A 19,755-nucleotide genomic window follows, 5' to 3' on the forward strand; every position below is an offset into this window, starting at 1 on the left:
CTAAAGCCACAGACAACCATGATCTACTCTGTCTCCATAGATAGGTGACTTCTGGGCGTATCATTTAAATTGTGTGTGTGTGTGTGTGTGTGGTGTCTTTTGCATTTGTCTTTAGCTAGTATAATTTTTTGAGATTCATCCAGTTATAATGTGTACAGTTTATTACTTTGTATTTGATGAATAGTATTCCCTTATGTGGATATCTCACATTTTATTCATTCACCAGTTAATGGATATTTGGATTGCTTCTGCTGCTTTTGGGTTTTTATAAATAATGCTGCTGTGAACATTTGCATACAAATCTTTGTTTGGATATATGTTTTCATTTCTTTTGGGTTGATAGCTAGCAGTGAAATTGTCTTTGTGTTTGTGTTTTTTTAAGGAAACTTTAAAAACCACCATCATTATGGGCTTGTGCATACACACATTTCTCTTCCTTTTGCGAGCAATATTTGGAATTTGAAACCACATGTAGTTAGTTCCTCATTTTTAAACTTGATTTTAAAAATATTAAGGGGGGGGCGCCTGGGTGGCTCAGTGGGTTAAAGCCGCTGCCTTTGGCTCAAGTCATGATCGCAGGGTCTTGGGATCAAGCCCCAGGTTGGGCTCTCTGCTCAGCGGGGAGCCTGCCTCTCTGCCTACTTGTGATCTCTGTCTAGTAAATAAATAAAATCTTTTAAAATTAAAAAATATATATATTAAGGGCAGCCAACACAAGGCTTAAATGTTACAACTTAAGGTAGCTTAAGTTTGTATATGGGACAATTTACTATTTTTTAAATTTATTTATCTTTTTTTAAACTAGGCTCGAGAGCCTTTGACAAGAGCACGAAGTGAAGAAATGGGAAGGATCGTACCAGGACTGCCTTCAGGCTGGGCCAAGGTAAAACTAAAAATTAGCACATAAATAAATAACATGGTCATGTGTTCTTATTTAAAAAGCTTTTTTTGTTGTTTATTCTATATCCTCTCTAATGCAGAGTCAGTTCTGTTTCTTCATGATGGAAGATATAGCTCATTTCCCTAATTACAGCATGTTTATATTTCTCAGTATATCCAATCTGAGCTGCTGGCTACAATATATGAGAGCAGATCTGGCATTTGTCATTTAGAAACAGTTTATTTAATACCTAAAGTTCTTTGGAAGTTCTATTATAGAAGTAATTATTACCATTTTATCAAATTATTTTAATCCAAATGTAAGTTTAGCATTGGAGTACTTTTGAGTGACTTTTTTTGTTTGTAATGATCATTGTTCTTTGACCTGTTTTTTGTTTTTCTCTCTTTTCCATTTAAGTTTCTTGACCCAATCACTGGAACTTTTCGTTATTATCATTCACCCACCAACACTGTTCATATGTATCCGCCGGAAATGGCTCCTTCATCTGCACCTCCTTCCACCCCTCCAACTCATAAAGCCAAGCCACAGATTCCTGCTGAGCGGGACAGGGAACCGTCCAAACTGAAGCGCTCCTACTCCTCCCCAGACATAACCCAGGCCATTCAAGAGGAAGAGAAGAGGAAGCCAACAGTAACTCCAGCAGTTAATCGGGAAAACAAGTAAGTTTGTCCTAACTCTTAGAACTAGAATAATCTGCTATATTGAAAACTTCTTCTCTAAACATACCAGTTTATTAATAGCAGGGAGTCAGAAATTTCTGAGGATGGCTATAGTGGCCATTGTTATTTAGCATAGAGGGGAAAAATGAGAGGATTACATTCCTTGGTTTTTATCTCAAATGCTAACCTAAATATATCAGGGAAGATTATCATAGTAAGTATTATTGTGGATATAAAAGAAAATACATTATTATATTTTAAGGCAGCATGGTATAGACTACCTAGAAGTTTTTCATAAATCTCCCGGTCCCTAAATTCCTCTAAAGAGGAATTTTTGAGTTTGTCTTGTTGCAGCTCTCAAATTCCAAACTTTTTTTTTAACTTCACCTGTACTGTGGAAGCAAACTTAAATAGTATTTGAATAACAGGTATTGTGTGTGTCAGCTGCTCATCCTTACTCTGTTCCCTTTTTCTTCATTGCATTTCTGCTGTTCACAAGTAGTGAGTGATTGATCGGTAGGTTCAATTAATTTTCCCAAACCAACATCTCATTTAGATGTATTCCTGGTGTGATCTCTCCAATGCTCCTGGCTTATGATTTGATAGCATTATGAGACTATAATTGTCAAATCTGCCTATCACTTCTAATGCTTACTTTTAGGGGAAATGGATAGATGGAAGTACAAATAAATGGGTTTATATTAGGACTCACTATTAAAACTGGTAAGAGGGGTTCCTGGGTGGCTCAGTCGTTAAGCATTTGCCTTCATTATCCCAGGGTCTGGGATGGAGCCCCGCACATCTTTGGGCTCCTTGCTCAGTGGGAAGCCTGCTTTCCTTCTGCCACTTCCCCTGCTTGTGTTGCCTCTCTTGCCGTCTCTGTCAATTAAATAAAGTCTTTTTTTAAAAAAATGGTAAGATTTAATTCTTTATTGAATCATCATTCTTTTATTTTTTAAAGATTTTTATTTATTTATATGACAGAGATCACAAGTAGGCAGAGAACCAGACAGAGAGAGGAGGAAGCAGGCTCCCCACTGAGCAGAGAGCCAGATGCAGGACTTGATCCCAGAACCCTGGGATCATGACCTGAGCTGAAGGCAGAGGCTTTAACCCACTGAGCCACGCAGGCACCCATGAATCATCATTCTCATTAAAGTTTGTTAACTTGAGGATTTTAAGTTTTTGAAAACAATCACACATGCAGTATTTATGTATTTTTATATGTATGCAACAGAGGGGTACATGCATGCATACTTGAGCATTCATGTAAAGCATGAAGCTTAAGCATAAAACACATGTAAAGAAAAGCCGATTGAAACATGGTTTAATCTGTTCTTAATATTTCAGGATTGAAAGTATGCTTAAAATCAGTAATAAAAAAATAAGATTTTTCTTAATGCTGTAGCAGTTCTAGAAGCTCTGCATATAAGTCCAATACACTACATAACAAAAGTCTTCAAGACATTCTCTAGTCCAGTGTTGTTCAGTATGGTAGTGGTTGTTTAGAATTATAGCAGGTGTAACTGAGGAGCTGAATTTTTAATTTCACTTTAAATTTAAATAGCTCTCTGTGGCCAGTGGCTACCACATTGTCAGCACACGTTTATGTTTCAGATAATGGTACCCAAATAATCACTGTCTCTTGATAGCTATTCTACAGTAATAAACTTTTTAGTCTTTGTTTGGCATTCTGGTTGAGTTCAACATTCGGTAATGCTAAACTTCCTAGGATTATTTAAAGGAATTCGAAAGAGCCCTCTCTACCAGAAGACGCTACGTGTTCATGAGAAGCCAGGGAAATCTGTCTCAGGGTGTAAGAACCATTGACGCACATAAGAGGTTAAAGGTACTTGTTTCTTGGGAAGATCACAGAATATAACCAGTGTTACCTAGATAATAAATGTGTTGTAAAACCTAGTACCTTATGACTTGTTGGCTACCATTTGTAGTATGAACCTTAATTTTAGATGCAGTGCAATTGAAGACATAATGTACATTCTTTCCTCAGGCCAACATGCTATCCTAAAGCTGAGATCACAAGGCTTTCTGCTTCTCAGATTCGGAACCTCAATCCTGTGTTTGGAGGATCTGGACCAGCTCTCACTGGACTTCGTAATTTAGGAAATACTTGTTATATGAACTCGATACTGCAGTGCCTATGTAATGCTCCACATTTGGCTGATTATTTCAACCGAAACTGTTACCAGGATGATATTAACAGGTAAAGAAATCTCCTACTTGTTGCAATGTAGTATTAAAAGGGTGATCTAAGTAACACTTCCTTACTAACCAGCTTCAGAGAAGTTAAATTAGGAAAGGGGAAAAAACATCTTTATTCTTAAGAAAAATGTGAGAAAAGCCTCCTCTGATTGGTAAAGGACAGACAAGAGAGGAGCAGTGCATAAAGGCAGAACCTCTGTCATAAACTGAAGTCTTTTGAGGAGGAGGAAGAGATAGGGCAGGGTTCACAGCCCAAAAGCAGCAAGTTGTGGCAGGGTATAATCAAAGTAAGATTCAGATGAGTATTTGGTAATAAACCTCTGAATAAATAAATAGGGTTAGGTTACAGTATGTGAAGAATTTAATATTGACCTCAGGAACCCACTGTACCTTAACTTAAAAAAAAACAAAAAAACCTTTTTTTTTAATTTATTTTTTTAACTTTATTTGCAAAGGTCAAATTTGTTGGGGCATAAAGGTGAAGTGGCTGAAGAATTTGGCATAATTATGAAAGCCCTGTGGACCGGACAGTACAGGTATATCAGTCCAAAAGACTTTAAAATCACCATTGGGAAGATCAATGACCAGTTTGCAGGATATAGCCAGCAAGATTCACAAGAACTGCTTCTGTTCCTGATGGATGGTCTCCATGAAGATCTAAATAAAGTAAGAAATCTGATTTTTCTAAGTTGTAAAGACTCTTTAGGGTTGCTCAACACTAATTTTTATAGCAATTCAAAATTGTAGTTGGGAATTGTTCAGTGCTAGTTTATTCAAATCTCGCAACTTTGTACTAAGGCAGGGAACTATAAAACAAATATATCTGATAGGTCTAATATTTTAAAAGAAATATATAATTTACATTTGCTTATTAAAATGGTAGGCTGTATTGTGAGAAATTAAAAATATTAAAAAGGAGATAACTGTGACCACATGTATGTGAAAGTAAATCATAAACACAAATTTTATAAAAGATTAGCTGTAGACCACCTGAATGTCTTTATTATTGTATTTTTCTATATTTTTTGTATTTGATATTTTTATCCTTCTTTCTTAAAATAAGAATTACCTCATATAACCAGAGGACTCACATGAAAAGTTACTGAGGCATATATCTCTCAAATACCTTTGGGATCACTATTACCACTGAACATATATATATGCACACATATCTATATAGATATATATGCTCATACATGTACATGTAAATAAATATTTTGTGTACATGTATATATGAATATATATAAAGTATGTGTGTGTATTCGTCCATGACCTTAGGACAACAGAAATTCTATCTAGGATATCATCTCTTCAAAAGTAAAATTTTCAACATAAAAAAAAAAAAAATACATTTTTATTTAAATTTTTTATTTTAATTCCAGTTAATATTAGTTTCAGGTATACAGTATAGTGATTCAGCACTTCCATACATGACCCAGTGCTCAACATGACAAGTGCACTCCTTAATCCCCATTCCTTAATAAAATAAATTTTCTTAATTTGTTTTATAAAATAAGTCCTGTGAGGCGCCTGAATGACTTAGCTGGTTAAGCATTCGACTCTTGGTTTCGACTCAGGTCATGATTTCATGGTTGTGGCATCGAGCCCCACAATGGGCTCTGTGCTCAGTGCAGAGTCTGCTTCACATTCTCTCTCCCTCTCTTTCACACACACTCAAATAAATATGTACAATATTTAATAAATTAAAATAAGTCATACCCTACTGATAAAGTAGGGCTACAGGGAGGGGTTTTAGCTAGAATTTTTTGTAGTACTTAATGAGATTAGAACTTCTTCATGAAAGGAGGCAGAAGTATTTAAATCTGCAAAGTATATGCCATATAGTCTTTCAATTTTGTATTTAAATGTTGACTTTGAGATAGTAATATAAATTTTAATATTAATCTTATTTCCAGGCTGATAATCGGAAGAGACATAAAGAAGAAAATAATGATCATCTTGATGACTTTAAAGCTGCAGAGCATGCTTGGCAGAAACACAAGCAGCTCAATGAATCTATTATTGTTGCACTTTTTCAGGGCCAGTTTAAATCCACGGTACAGTGCCTCACCTGTCACAAAAAGTCTAGGACATTTGAGGCCTTCATGTATTTGTCTCTACCCTTAGCTTCTACAAGTAAATGTACATTACAGGTAAGCTTGAGGGGAAATGATTGTTGAATAAATGCTCTTTATATGCATACAAACATATACTTTATTCAGCAATTTCTGCTCTTTACTTTTTACATAAACGTTTTATAGGTAAAAAATTTTAGGGGTGCCTGGGTGGCTCAGTGGGTTAAGCCACTGCCTTCGGCTCAGGTCATGATCTCAGGGTCCTGGGATCGAGTCCCGCATCGGGCTCTCTGCTCAGCAGGGAGCCTGCTTCCTCCTCTCTCTCTCTCTGCCTGCCTCTCTGCCTACTCATGATCTCTGTCAAATAAATAAATAAAATCTTTAAAAAAAAAATTTAATTATGTCTGATTAGAAAAACTTAAAAGATTTTTTTTTTAAGTTCTCCTTTTTAAAAGGTATTTTCCTATTAAATACTTTCAGAATTGATGGTTTTTAAACTTTACACTTTGAAGAAGTTTGAAAATTGTATATTGATCTAATTTAGGCTCACTTTTATAAGAATTTGTTCTATCTGGAGATCAAATAAATAGCTTTTTTCCTCACACTAGCGTAATTTAGCTAGCTTGTTGATACGTTTGTGTTTGCTTTCTCGAGAATGTCGAGAAGAATCCAGCCATACTTCCTGAGGCATCAGGTAGAGGGCGGATACCCAGGACTGCTTCCCTCACCACAGGCAGCACTCACTACGCACTGCACTCTCCTTACTTTCGGCTCTTCCCTCGGGGTTCCCCACTAGGTCCTAACCTTTATGAGGGGACTGTTTACTTTGTTCACTCTTGGATCCGTCCTGCCCGCAGAGTAATTTCTTGAGTAGATACCGAGTGATACAGTGAAGAAATGAATTAATGAGTAACTACTACTTGTTTTTGCCTCCAGGATTGCCTTAGATTATTTTCCAAAGAAGAGAAGCTCACAGATAACAATCGGTTTTACTGCAGTCATTGCAGAACTCGACGGGATTCTTTAAAAAAGATAGAAATCTGGAAACTGCCACCTGTGCTTTTAGTGCATCTGAAACGGTAAAGGAAATAAATTTTTCTATAATATTAGATGAAGGAATTCTAAATCCTTCAAGTAATTTTGTTGTACTGCCTGCTGAGGATGCATTAGAAAGGAAAATTATCTCGTTAGGGAAATAAGGCAGAAATTAGGAGACTCTTGTTCCTTAGTGTTTGCAATAACAGTGCAAAATGTTAACATAACTCTTTCATGTAATTTCAGTTTTTTTTATTTCAATTTTTAGTAATTGAAATTACTGTATTTCAAATGTGGAATTTTACATTTATAAATCAAATAAAAATAGCCAATAAAATTTATCAAACACTAAACTAAAAAAGATTTAATCATGTGCTGAAAATGAAATACAGACTGTTTCAAAGATTTATTTTAGAGTGAGCATGCACCTGCAGAGGAAAAGTCTTGAGAAGCTTGAGAGTCTTAGACTCCCCCATCAGCATGGAGCCAAGGTGGGGCTCAACCTCATGACCCTGAGTTGAAATGAAGAGTCAGGCACTTAACCTAGGTGCCCTTTAAATACAGGATTTTTTAAAATGTAGTCTTAAAGATGTTAAAGATGCTGTTGTTGGGTGCAGACCTTTTTGTCCAGATTTTTCCAGCCTGTGAGAAAAACCTGACCCTGTACTAGAAGGATGAAGAGCAGAGAGTTATAAAACATGTCTCAGTCTTTTGATTTATTTTTTTGTCTTTATATATAGTCTATCCATGGAGTGATAACTACGAGTCATTATTTTCAAAAACTGTTAAGTTTCATCTTTTTATCGAGAGCTGTAATTTGTTTCAAAGAAAGCATTTCTATTATTATTTGTTTCATTTTGTATTACTGAAGATTCTTTGGCAGATACCATTTCAGCATTGATGTGTTCAAATTCCTCATGTAAATTTTCTAACAAAAGCTTGTTACATCAGTTTTTCTCTTGAGGATTGTAGAGGTATAGAGAAACATTCTTTAAATGATTATACGTTTGTTTTCTTAAAATTTTTAATGATGCATATTCTTTGCAGAATATCTAAAAATATAAATGGTTCAGAATTCAGTTTGAAAATTAACTCATTATTAATATTATAATATATATTATTATATGTAATATTATAACATACCAGTATTTTGGCGTTTTGAGTATGTCAGGACAGTGGAATGCCATTACAGTTTGCCCCTGCTATGCCGAAAGCGTATTCCTGTGAAATCTTTCGTAAGCCAAAATGGCAAAAAGCAAAGAAGCAGTTAACCATTAATTTATATGGAAAGTCTTTGAACATTTCCAGACCCCAAAAATAACCTTCTCTTGGGCTTTTCGTAGGACATATCTTGCAAACAGATGCACAGAGTAAGTCAAGATACAACACAGATGCCAACAGTTCAGAGCTGCGGCATGATGCCGAATATTCTGGGCAGGAGCTTGTGGGGCCACTCTCGCTGCTTGGCCGGGCACCTGCTGCCCCCACTAGCTTATTGCAAAACACATGCTGCTGAGCTTTTCACCTTTTTTCTTAAAGGCAGCAAGCCTCTTTAGATTTCTTTTGGTTAGCAAAAAGAGGTTCTAATCCAAGTCTTTTGTAAAACAAAGCAGTGTCACACCAACTTTTGAGGAGGAGGTGGGGAGTCCTGTGTAGTCTGCGTGTTTGCAGTTTCCAGCTCCAGTGTGCCCAGTAGTACCATCTTAAATGAGAGTTGCTCTCTTCAGTCTCTCTTTTGTATTTGTGTAGTGACTGGCATTATAAACTTGGGACATCATAGCTTGTTGCCTTTGTAGACCCAAAGGCTTAGGGACCAAGGTAGGAGTAGGACTCTGTCTTTACTCCCCTTAGCTGTTTGACTTATTTCATATCTGTATGCCTCAGTGTTCTCGTTTGTAAAGTAGAAATGAAGCCACACGTCTTTACAGGTCTTTCCACTACTGAAATTCCGAACGTGTTTGAAATGGTTTATGGTCCTGGCTAAAAATCTAGAATGTTAATGAATTAAGAGTCCTTCTGAGATTTTTGGTCTGTTGGTATAATTGCTGTCATGTTTTGCTCTGCAGTTTTTCCTATGATGGCAGGTGGAAACAAAAACTACAGACCTCTGTGGACTTCCCATTAGAAAATCTTGACTTGTCACAGTATGTTATTGGTCCAAAGAACAATTTGAAGAAATATAATTTGTTTTCTGTCTCAGTAAGTATCTTGTCGAACTTAATATTTTCATATTTTGCTTACAAAGAAGAAGTACAAGTGGTTCCTTACTTCATAGAAAAAGAACAAAGCTTTTTTTAAGAACAAAGCTTTAAATTGAAATTATCAACATATTCTGAATAACTCAAACTGATTTTCAACCTCTTTTGGCACAGAATCACTACGGTGGGCTGGATGGAGGTCACTACACCGCCTATTGTAAAAATGCAGCAAGACAGCGGTGGTTTAAATTCGATGATCACGAAGTTTCCGATATCTCGGTTTCTTCGGTGAAGTCTTCGGCAGCTTATATCCTCTTTTATACTTCATTGGGACCACGAGCAACTGATGTAGCCACATAAAGAGAAGTAGGTTTAAGCTAGTTGTCTTTTAAGAAGCTGCGCAACACCACTCTTGACATACTTACAAAGATACTGGATAGCTGTAGCTGGCCCTATAGAGGAATTCTAGGACAGTGAGGGCTGTGTTACTATCACCATATATTTTAGGTCAGTGCTATTATCGAAAAACTGACTAATAATATTTAACAAGTATCGCAGTAAGCACTCCTTACAGGTACCATTTATTTCAAAACCTTTATAGTTTGCTCCAAAGTTAAAGTACTTAACTAGCTAAGCATTATTATTCTATAGCATTCTATTCTAAAAACCATTATATCTTTATTTTCCTTTTCACTGTTATGGCCTTTTCACATTTCTAAATCCCAGCTTGATCTATGAATACTCTAGAATGATGTAAAGCAGATAGGAATGTATGTGTATATATTTATTGCACACTTGCACATCAAATCAATGTACATAATATAATATGTGGTTTTTTTGTGAAGCCTAGAACTCAGAGGATCGTTTGTTTTTCTTTTGGCCTATTCTGAGTAACTGCAGTGCTTTCTTAGGGAAATGACAGGGCAAAGCTATTTTTTTGTTGGCTTTGGGCTGTATTTGTGCACTAAATCTTTATTCTAAAAAAATAAATGGAAACTTTTCTTTAATTTTTTAAAATGAGAATTTTCATTTACACCTACATTAAAATCTTAATGAGAAAAATAATTTAAAACCCTGTAAGTGTTCTGTCTTTAATTTTATATTAGCAAACCATTTTAGACACACACACACACACACACACTTGATCCTACTATATTGACTGAATATTTAGTTCACTTATACTGTTGCATTAGGACCTGACTTTACTCTGCCTTCAACTTGATCCAAAACTGCATATAGCACTTGGGATTCTCAGAGTTGGAAGTCAGAGTTAAAATAGAAAGTCAGGAGTCAGGCACGACTGCAAAGTGAACTACATTAAGAACCACATCTTTACAAAATGATGTATTCAAAGAGAATTTATGATTTACCTCATGGACTCAGTTGCTATAGATGAAATAAAAACTCTCCATATAAAAATAAGATTGTAAAAGGTGCTTCTGAAAGATGTCACTATTGGTGGACTGTCCGGGAAAGGATGAAAGGATGGGTTTTGAATTGTGAGGTTGGCAGCCTTTCATGTTCTGCAGTTGGTCTAAGAGACTGATTAGAGTTCTTGACTAAGTTGTCTGATTAATTTCTTAAGGTCACAGAGCCACTTGAACTTACTTTGGTTTAGCGCCATGAAGTCTCTTTGGAAAATAATTTGTTGGATATATATAATTGAGATACTCTGATAAAAAATTTCACCTTAATAAACATTGAATTCTGAAACCTGAAATCTATACATAATTTGCAGTGCTTTGAAGGCCCCCATTGAGTAGCATTTCATCATTTTCATGCTGCCTCTTTCAGTAAGCCCAGACCTGTCTGTCGTAGAGCGTTATTATGTAAAAGGGCACATAATATACCAGAAAGACTTAAAAATGCCAGTGATGCAAGTAAGTTGCAAGAGTTTAATGACAAAGCAAAACTTAAGTACCAGTTTCTGATCGCTTGTTTTGCAGTTTCCAGGAAATACCCTTTTTCCTAGCTTTTGCATTTTGTTATAGGTATAGAAAAGGGCTGGCAGCTGTAGAACAGTAGATAGGCTGTAGCAGTTTGAACTGAAGTATCTGGAATCTCACTGACTCGTGTGTCATCAAAGCTATACCAGGCCTGGGTCACTGAGTTCTTGCAGAAAGCAGTATAATGGCCACCATCCAGGTCACCGAAGTGGTTCTAGGGGAAGAAGTAATGTCAGACTTAATATTCACATGCAAATAACTCTACTGAAACAAAACAGTAGGGCCAAAAATATTCTTCATAATTGTCCCTTACACTAAATTAAAAGGTAGTGGTGATATTGTTAAATCCTACATATGGCCTGACTGCTATGTTACTTTTCATTCATTGAACTGCTTATAAATTGGGCCCATTGACTATGTAAAGAGTCTGTGAATGAAATACAATAGTGTTTGGCAGCATCGAATATTTATCATTGAATACTGAGCACCTACTATACATAGACTGTTAAAGACTAAAGGAAATTGTAAAATAAGAAGAGCGAGCTCTTTCCTAAGTGAGCTTACAGTTTAATTTTGAAGATAGGCTAAGGAGAAACATGAAAAAAAAACAGTTAAACAACGAGGAACTTGGGCAGCAACACCCCCCCACCCCCGTCATGGAACGTCCGAAGAAGAACCTGTTCCATTCCCTTCCCCATGTCATTCACCCCGTAAAGGAATGTGTGAAACAGACACCACAGAGCCCCACTTCACAGAAGGTGGAGGGTGAAGAGCAGGGGTAACAGACCAGTTGCCCATGGGCCAAATGTGGCCTGTTGTCACGTGGCCCGAGTTAAGAATGCATTTCATAGTTTGTTGAAAAAATATTTGTTTGAAAAAATATTTTGTGACATGAAAATTATATAAAACTCAAATTTCAGTAAATAAAGTTTTATGGGAACACAGCCATCCTCATTCATTTTATGTTTCTCAGTGGCTGCTTTCACACTACAATAGTAAAGCTGTGTAGTTGTGAGACCATGTGGCCCATGAAGCCTAAAATATTTACTATCTGGCCTTTTACAGAGTAAGTTTACTGACCCCTGGTATAGAGGGGAAAAGATGGATTTTTTTTTTTAAGGTTTTATTTCTCCGAGGGAGGGAGAGAGAACAAGCAGGGGGCAGCTGCTGCAAGGAGAGGGAGAAGCAGGCAGACGCTTAACCACCAGAGCCGCCCCGGCATCCCAGAAGATGGATCTTTATAGTCCGTTCTGACTGTAAAGTCAGGTCTAATACTATATAGTGACCTTAAGGAAATTACTTAAACTTTCTGAGCTTTAATTTCCCCACCTATGAAAATGGAGTAGTAAGACATGTCTTACACAGCAGGTGTCTTTGATATTACAGAACTAGCATGTAGGAGGTACTTAAAAATGTTCCCTTAGACCTTCATCTTCCCTACCTCTCACATTACAGGTTACAGAAATATCCCAAAGCTGACACTTAAAAGATCCAAGCTCGGGGCACCTGGGTGGCTCAGTGGGTTAAGCCGCTGCCCTCGGCTCAGGTCATGATCCCAGGGTCCTGGGTTCGAGTCCCACATCGGGCTCTCTGCTCAGCAGGGAGCCTGCTTCCTCCTCTCTCTCTCCTGCCTCTCTGCCTACTTGTGATCTCTCTCTGTCAAATAAATAAATAAAATCTTTAAAAAAAAAAAAAAGATCCAAGCTCTAGTCCTGGTCCTTGCCCTGTGACCTTAAGCTGATATGCTTCAGCTTCCTTATGTATAAAATGGTGCCCATAAGAGTGTGATATAATTTGAGAAAAAAACATCTGGTGGATATGTAGTATCCAGAAGTCAACGTATTTTTTGGAATGGATCAAACTGATCACAGCTGGATGTTACATTCAGTTTGGATAACTTAATGTCAAAAAATTTTTTGACAAACGAAGATACAACATCTTTCTACACTTGAATTTCCAGCAGTTACAGAAGACAGTGTGAAAGCCTTAGTTACAAAACTAAGGGAAGTTGGATAAACTTGGTAAACACCCTTTGAAATCCATGACTGGTATTGAAAGAGTTTATGGTGAGAGTAATCCCCAGGGGCCGACAACAGGAAATAAAAGAGCCAAATATTTGGTTGATGCCATGACTGCCTGGGTGTAAAGACCATTCCTAGTCTCTGGAACGCAGGGTGCCTGCATTTCAAAGGTTACACATGCACAGGAGGTGAAGTCTTAGGTTTCTGCAAGCGGGGGCGTTGGACTGAGAGCCACACGCATAGCCAGGATTCTTACGGACACTCACCCTCAGTAAAGGATAAACTGTACTTGTCTTAGCTTATGCTCTTGGTGCAGAGAGTCAGTCATTCCTAGAATTTGTGGGCACAGACTTACTTGAGATTCAAAATTATGCTACCTGCAATGGCCTCAGAAACCTGTGAATTTATTTTGGGCGTTATTTTGAAAATTATTTGAGTGGCATGTGGCAAAAGAAGAGAGAATTACATTCTATTTCCAGATAGGTGTGCTTTAATTCAGGCTGTACGAGATCCACACATAGGAAAACCACAGTGATGTTCCACTCACGGTTCAGAATTCCAGAACACACATGGAAACAGCCCTCTGTGAGTAAGAGTCAGAAGGCAATAAAGAGCATGATTAACTCCCCCTCCCTAGGACTACATAATGGATTTACCAAACAGACTACCAAAAAAGCATGTTTAAAGTGATAGACAGGGGCACCTGGGTGGCTCAGTTGGTTAATCTGCCTTTGGCTCAGGTCATGAGCCTGGGATTGAGACCCGCATCGGCCTCCCTGCTCAGCGGGGAGCCTGCTTCTCCCTTACCCTCTGCCGGTAGCTCTCCCTGCTTTTGCTCACTCTCTGTCAAATAAATGAATGAAATCTTTAAAAAAATAATAATAATAAAGTGATAGACACTTAAGGAAGCTAACAAAAAGCTAGAGAACTTCCAGAAATGAAAAATACTTCAAAATTCAGTATTAAAAAAGTTGGTATAGAAATTAAATAGTACATAGAACTGGAGAGACCGTGAATAAACTATAAAAATGAAGCTAAGGAAATTACCCTGAACGCAGTAGTGATGGAAAATTGAATAAGAAGATTCCGTGTATGCCTAGTAGTAAAACTGTATTACAGGAGCAAGACCATATTAAAATAATGATTGGAAACCATTAATAAAAGTCATAAATCTTCAAATTTGGGAAATACGAGGAACACTAAGGGTAAATAAAAATAATACTGCAGAACAACAAAAGCAAAGAAAAATCTTGAAAACTACCAAAAAAAAAAGGATAGTACACATTTCTGCAGAAACTTTACAGGCCAGAAGGGATTGTCCTGATCTCCTCAAAGTGCTGAAAGGAAAAAACCTGCAGTGAAGGGTACTCTACCCAGCAAGGTCATCACTCAGAACTGGACGGGAGCTGGGTGCCTGGGAGAGCGCATACTAAACACCGGCGCGTGACCGAAGCTGAGCGTGGCCTCTGCACTAAGATGCCAGGCAAGTTCCTGAGAGAGAGAATTTCTCCAAACAAAGGTGAAAGGAGTTCATCCCCACTAAACTGGCCTTACAAGCAAGGTTAGAGACTTTAAATTTAAGTGAAAAAGAAAAGGCCATAAACTAGAAGAAAATCATGAAAGGAAAAGTTTTCACAGGTAAAAAAACACACACAGGAAAGGTAATGGATCACTTATTAAGCTAGTATAAAGATTAAAACACAAAGTAGTATAAATTATTTCTACATAAGTTGCTCAAGGAATATGAAAAAGGAGGTAAAATAGGACATGGATATTGCATAAAACTTGGAGGAGGGAGTAAAATGTGCTTTTAGAATGTGTTCAAACTTAACCATCAAACTTAATACTGTTGCAGGATGTTACACAGGAACCTTGTGCTAACCACAGACCAAAAACTTACAATACACAAAAAATAAAGGAGTCCAAGCATAACCCTGAATAAAGTCAGAGGGCAAGAGAAGAAGAAAGGAATAGAGAGGAACTACAAAAACAACCAGCAACGAACAAACTAGCAATAAGTACCCATCTACCGGCACTTCAAATGTAAGTGCACTGTACGAGCTGGACAAAGGACAGCAGGACTGAGTGCGCGAAAAACAAGCCCCGTCTCTATGCGGCCCATGGAGAGTCTCTCCTCAGACCTGAAGACACAGAATGAGGCCCTGGCTGGCTCAGTCAGGGTGGTGTGTGACTCTTGGTGTCGGGGCTAGGTTTGAGCCCCGTGTTGGCTGTAGAGATTACTTAAAAATTAAAAAAAAAAAAAAAAAACAAAGTGAAGGGATGGAGAAAGAGAGTCCATGTAAATGAAACAAAAAACGCTGGGGTGGCAATACCTGTATCAGATAAAGTGGATTTTGAAACAAAGACTATAATAAGAGACAAGGAAGGACTTTACCTAATAAGAAATTAAATCAATAAGACCTAACAATTGTCAATGTCCATGTACCCAGTAGAGGAGCAACCGGGTATATAAAGCCAACATTAAATGGAGTCAGAGAAGATGGTGGATTGGGAGGATCCCAAGCTCACCGTGACCCACAGACACAATGAGATACCCGCTCCATCTATGCCACGAGCTCTGAAAATGAGCTGAAGATGGGAAGAAGAGACCCTCCACTGTTTATCTACAGGGAAGGCCACACATCAAAAAGGGTAGGAGGTATGGAGACAGCCTACCCCTGGCAGGACTAACCATGAAGAGGAGGACACCATGAGCACAGAGAAGGGAGAGGATCAGACCCCACACCGGGCACCCTTAGCACTGGGGACCTGCCCTGGGAAAATGAGTTCCTAACATTTGGCTTTGAAAACCAGTGGGGATTTACTTTGGGAGCTTCAAAATAATCAATGGGACTTAATGCTAGGAGAGCCAGAAATAGGAAATCGGAAACCGAGTCCTTGCCCTTAAAAGCCAACATAAGGGGCACCTGGGGAGCTCTATCCTTAAGCATCTGCCTTCAGCTCAGTACATGATCCCAGGGTCATGATCTCAGTACATGATCCCAGGATTGAGCCCCGCATCAGGCTCCCTGCTCAGTTGGAAGCCTGCTTCTCCCTCTCCCACTCCCCCTGCTTGTGTTCCCTCTCTCACTGCATCTCTCTGGTCAAATGAATAAATAAAATCTTTAAAAAAAAAAAAAAAGGCCAGCATAAAAAAATTCAGCCAGGGGAGATCTGATCCAAGACGGTGATGTAGGAAGACCCTGATTTCACATTCTCCACAGAACACACCAAATTACATCTATTTATAGTGCAACTCCTGAAGACCCAAGGGCCAACTTAACAGCCTCTGCACCACAGGAGAAGAGCAAAAGGGAACAACAAGAGAAATGGGGGCCCAGGAATGAAGGGTCTGTGGAGAGGAATACTGAGGGACCGGGAACAGATTCCTCTGTCCTTGGGCACAAAAAATAAACCTAACATTTTTAAGAGAGCAACTAGCATATACAAGAGTGAGTCCCAGCTGCTAGAACACTCTCGGGGAGGGGGGGGAGGCCTGTTGGACACAATTTATGCTGCCTTCCACCCTGACAGCGTAGACCAGTGCCTAGTCCAGGCACCCTAACCACTTTGCCCCTGGCCTAGCCCAAGCCAGCCCCAGCTGTCCCACCCGGGACACAGCCGGAACATACCGGGACTCCCCCTGGTCAGTGCTTACCACAGCCCTAGCATTATGCCAAAGTGACCCAGGCGCAAAGCACACTGGGGTACTCCAGGCCCACACCACTTCAGCTTCGGGCAGCTTATCAGGGCCCCTGGGACGCAGACCACTGCGAAACGTGCCAATGGACGTCTACTCCAGACCTGCAGGGAGTGCCCCGGGAGCACCCGGCTCCTGTCTCTGTCCCAGCCACCCTGCCAGGGCCCACAGCACCAGGCACCCTGGAAGGCTCCTGCCCACACCAGCCTCAGCTCCGGTCACTCAGCCAAGACACACCCTGCACAGAACACTCGGAAACCTTAGCTTGAACCTCATTCAGCTGACCTTTCCCACTGGTGGGAAGAGCCCTAAGACAACCCAGCCTGCAACTGCTTCCGCTTCAGAGCTGTCCTGCCAGGACACACTGTGTGGGGAGGTCCCAGAGACCACAAATTGGCCCATGCCCATTCTAACTATACTGGCCTGCCAGGGCACCTTCTGGGCCTGTACCCCATCTCGACTCTAGCGGAGACTCCTGAAACACCCTAGGCTTACACTCCAGCTTCAGTTACCCTGCCAAGCTGCTCTTCGTGTGTACAGCCCTGGCCCCTGTGCTTGCACTCACTTTTGTTTGAGCTGTCTTCCAAGGGTGCCCCCGTGTAGAGACCCAGGGACCTCCCATCCTTCACAGCATCTCAGCTCCTGCTGCCCTGCCAGGCACCACCCGCACAGACTGCTCCAGGACTGCTTCAGCTTTGCCTGGCCTGAAAGGGGGCCCCACTGCATGGAGGGCCACAGGATCCCTGTCTTGCACCGTCAGCTTTAGCAGTCCTGCTGGGGTGCCTGCTGTGCAGAAGCTCCAGGGCCTCTTGGCCCACAGTGCATCTGTTCCTGTCACCCTTCAAGGCACCATCTGTGTAGAGAGATCTGGGACACCCTGGACAACACCCACCTTAACCTCAGCTACCCTGCTAAGGTGCCTTCTATGCATTGAGCCTCAGCATACCCTGGCTTGCACCCACTTCAGCCTCAGCTGTCCTGTCAGGGCACCCACTGTATAGAGAAACCAGGGACCAAACAGTCACTCACTTTAGCTTTAGCTGTCCTGCCATGGATCCCACTACACCAAGAGCCCCAGAACCCTTGGCCCACACCATCCACAGATCCAACCAGCCAGCATAAGTCCCAAGCACACAAAGTCAACATACCAGATAACAAACACAAGACCATTCCTTCGAGATTAGGAGAACAGCCATTCCACCCAAGCCATACAAGCAAATACAGAAAGTCAAGAGAAGGGGAGACAGAGGAATATGCTCCAAAAGAAAGAACAAGACAAAAATCACAGGAAAAGAACCAAATGAAACAGAGCTAAGCAAAATGAAAAAGAACCAAAAATAATGGTTGTAAAGATGATCAGTGGGCTGGAGAGAAGTGTAGAACTTCATGAGAACTTCAAGAAATAGAAAATACTAAACACACACGCATACACGCTCACACACACACGCGCGCGCACACACACACACACACACACACACACACAACAGAGTTGTCAGTGCCCAGCTAGCTCAGTCGGTAGAGCATGAGTCTCTTAAAAGAGTTGAAGAATACTAGAGGCAATATACTAGAGGCAATCAGCAGATTAGCAGATGAAAAAGAACATATCAAAAATCTTGAAGACAAGGTAATAGAAAGCACGCAAGCTAAACAAAAGAATCTTTAAAATGAGGATAGGTTAAGGTATGTCTTGGAAAACATCGAGTGAAGTTTTGCATTATAGGGATCCCAGAAGAAGAGAAGGGGACAGAAAACATATTGGTGGAGGGGCACCTGGCTGGCTCAGTCAGTAGAACATGCAACATTGATCTCAGGGATGGGGGTTCAAACACCATGTTGGATATAGAGATTTCTTTTTTCTTAAAGATTTTATTTTTAGGAAAAGAAAGACTATTTGAAGAGATAATAGCTAAAAACTTCCCTAACCTAAGGAAGGAAACAGACATCCTGCTTTAAGAACACAAAATTTGGAGAGTGAAAAAGCCAAACATAACACACCCCGAAAATCAATCACAATAAAGGACCAGAACAAAACTACAAAAACAACCAGAAAACATATGCATACCTATCAGTAATAAAATGTAAATGGCCTATACATAGGGTGGTGGAATTGATTAAAAACAGCAACAACACAAACCATCTACATGCTGCCTATAAGAGACCTCTCACACCTCAGTACACCTATAGACTGAAAGTGAAGAGATGGAAAAACATTTACCAAGCAAATGGAAGTGCCAAGAAAAAAAGCAAAGTAGCAATACTTTGTAGCACAGATAAAACAGACTTTACAACAAAGACTAAGAAGACACAAGGGCATTATGTAACAGGGAAGTGATCGATTCAACAAGAGAACATAACAATTGTACATATCTATGCACCCAACATTGGAGTACCTAAATATATAAAGTAAATATCAACAGACATAAAGAGATAACTTAATACAATAATAGTAGGGAACCTTAAAACCCTATTTACATCAATGGGTAGATCATCCAGGAAGAAAAATCAATATGGAAACCATGTCTTTGAATGAAACCTTATACCAGCAGACATAACAGATATAAACAAACATTGCATACAAAACAACAGGATACACATTCGAGTTCATACAGAATATTCTCTGAAACAGATGATAGGCCACAAAAAATTGGCAGTAAATTTAAGAAGACTGAAACCATACCATTCATCTTTTCAGACCACAACAGTATGAAAATAGAAATTAATCATAAGAAAAAACCTGAAAAAAAAAACCACAAAAAACAGGGAGGCTAATAAACATGATACTAAACAACAAAGAGGTCAATGAAGCAATCAAAGAAGTTATTAAAAAAAATACATGAAAACACAAATGGTCCAAAATCTTTGGGATTCAGCAAAAGCAGCTCGAAGAGGGAAGTTATAGTAATACAGGCCTGCCTCAAAGACAAGAAAAATCTCCAACAATCTAATCTCACACCAATGAAACTAGAAAAATAACAAATAAAGCCCAAGTTTAGTAGA

At 39.3% G+C, this 19,755-nt stretch overlaps 2 protein-coding genes across 5 annotated transcripts in view; one reads left to right on the forward strand and one right to left on the reverse strand.

Moving 5' to 3' along the window:
• Window positions 1-10,098, forward strand: part of USP8 (ubiquitin specific peptidase 8) — a 72,923-nt gene extending 62,825 nt beyond the window's left edge. For all 3 annotated transcript variants that reach the window (XM_004755446.3, XM_013057688.2, XM_013057689.2), the window contains 8 exons: window positions 806-883; window positions 1,298-1,560; window positions 3,572-3,784; window positions 4,239-4,449; window positions 5,700-5,936; window positions 6,795-6,937; window positions 8,960-9,092; window positions 9,266-10,098. In XM_004755446.3, coding sequence (XP_004755503.1) covers window positions 806-883; window positions 1,298-1,560; window positions 3,572-3,784; window positions 4,239-4,449; window positions 5,700-5,936; window positions 6,795-6,937; window positions 8,960-9,092; window positions 9,266-9,451 — 1,464 coding nt within the window. In that variant the 3' untranslated portion in view covers window positions 9,452-10,098. The remainder of the gene's footprint in view (window positions 1-805; window positions 884-1,297; window positions 1,561-3,571; window positions 3,785-4,238; window positions 4,450-5,699; window positions 5,937-6,794; window positions 6,938-8,959; window positions 9,093-9,265) is intronic.
• Window positions 10,099-10,944: 846 nt separating this feature from the next.
• Window positions 10,945-19,755, reverse strand: part of USP50 (ubiquitin specific peptidase 50) — a 35,392-nt gene continuing 26,581 nt past the window's right edge. For both annotated transcript variants that reach the window (XM_045067614.1, XM_004755447.3), the window contains exon 7: window positions 10,945-11,251. In XM_045067614.1, the coding sequence (XP_044923549.1) occupies window positions 11,060-11,251 (192 nt within the window). In that variant the 3' untranslated portion in view covers window positions 10,945-11,059. The remainder of the gene's footprint in view (window positions 11,252-19,755) is intronic.

Source organism: Mustela putorius, unplaced genomic scaffold, assembly GCF_011764305.1.
Source record: "Mustela putorius furo isolate JIRA1106 unplaced genomic scaffold, ASM1176430v1.1 tig00003898_pilon_pilon_pilon, whole genome shotgun sequence".
NCBI lineage: Eukaryota > Metazoa > Chordata > Mammalia > Carnivora > Mustelidae > Mustela > Mustela putorius.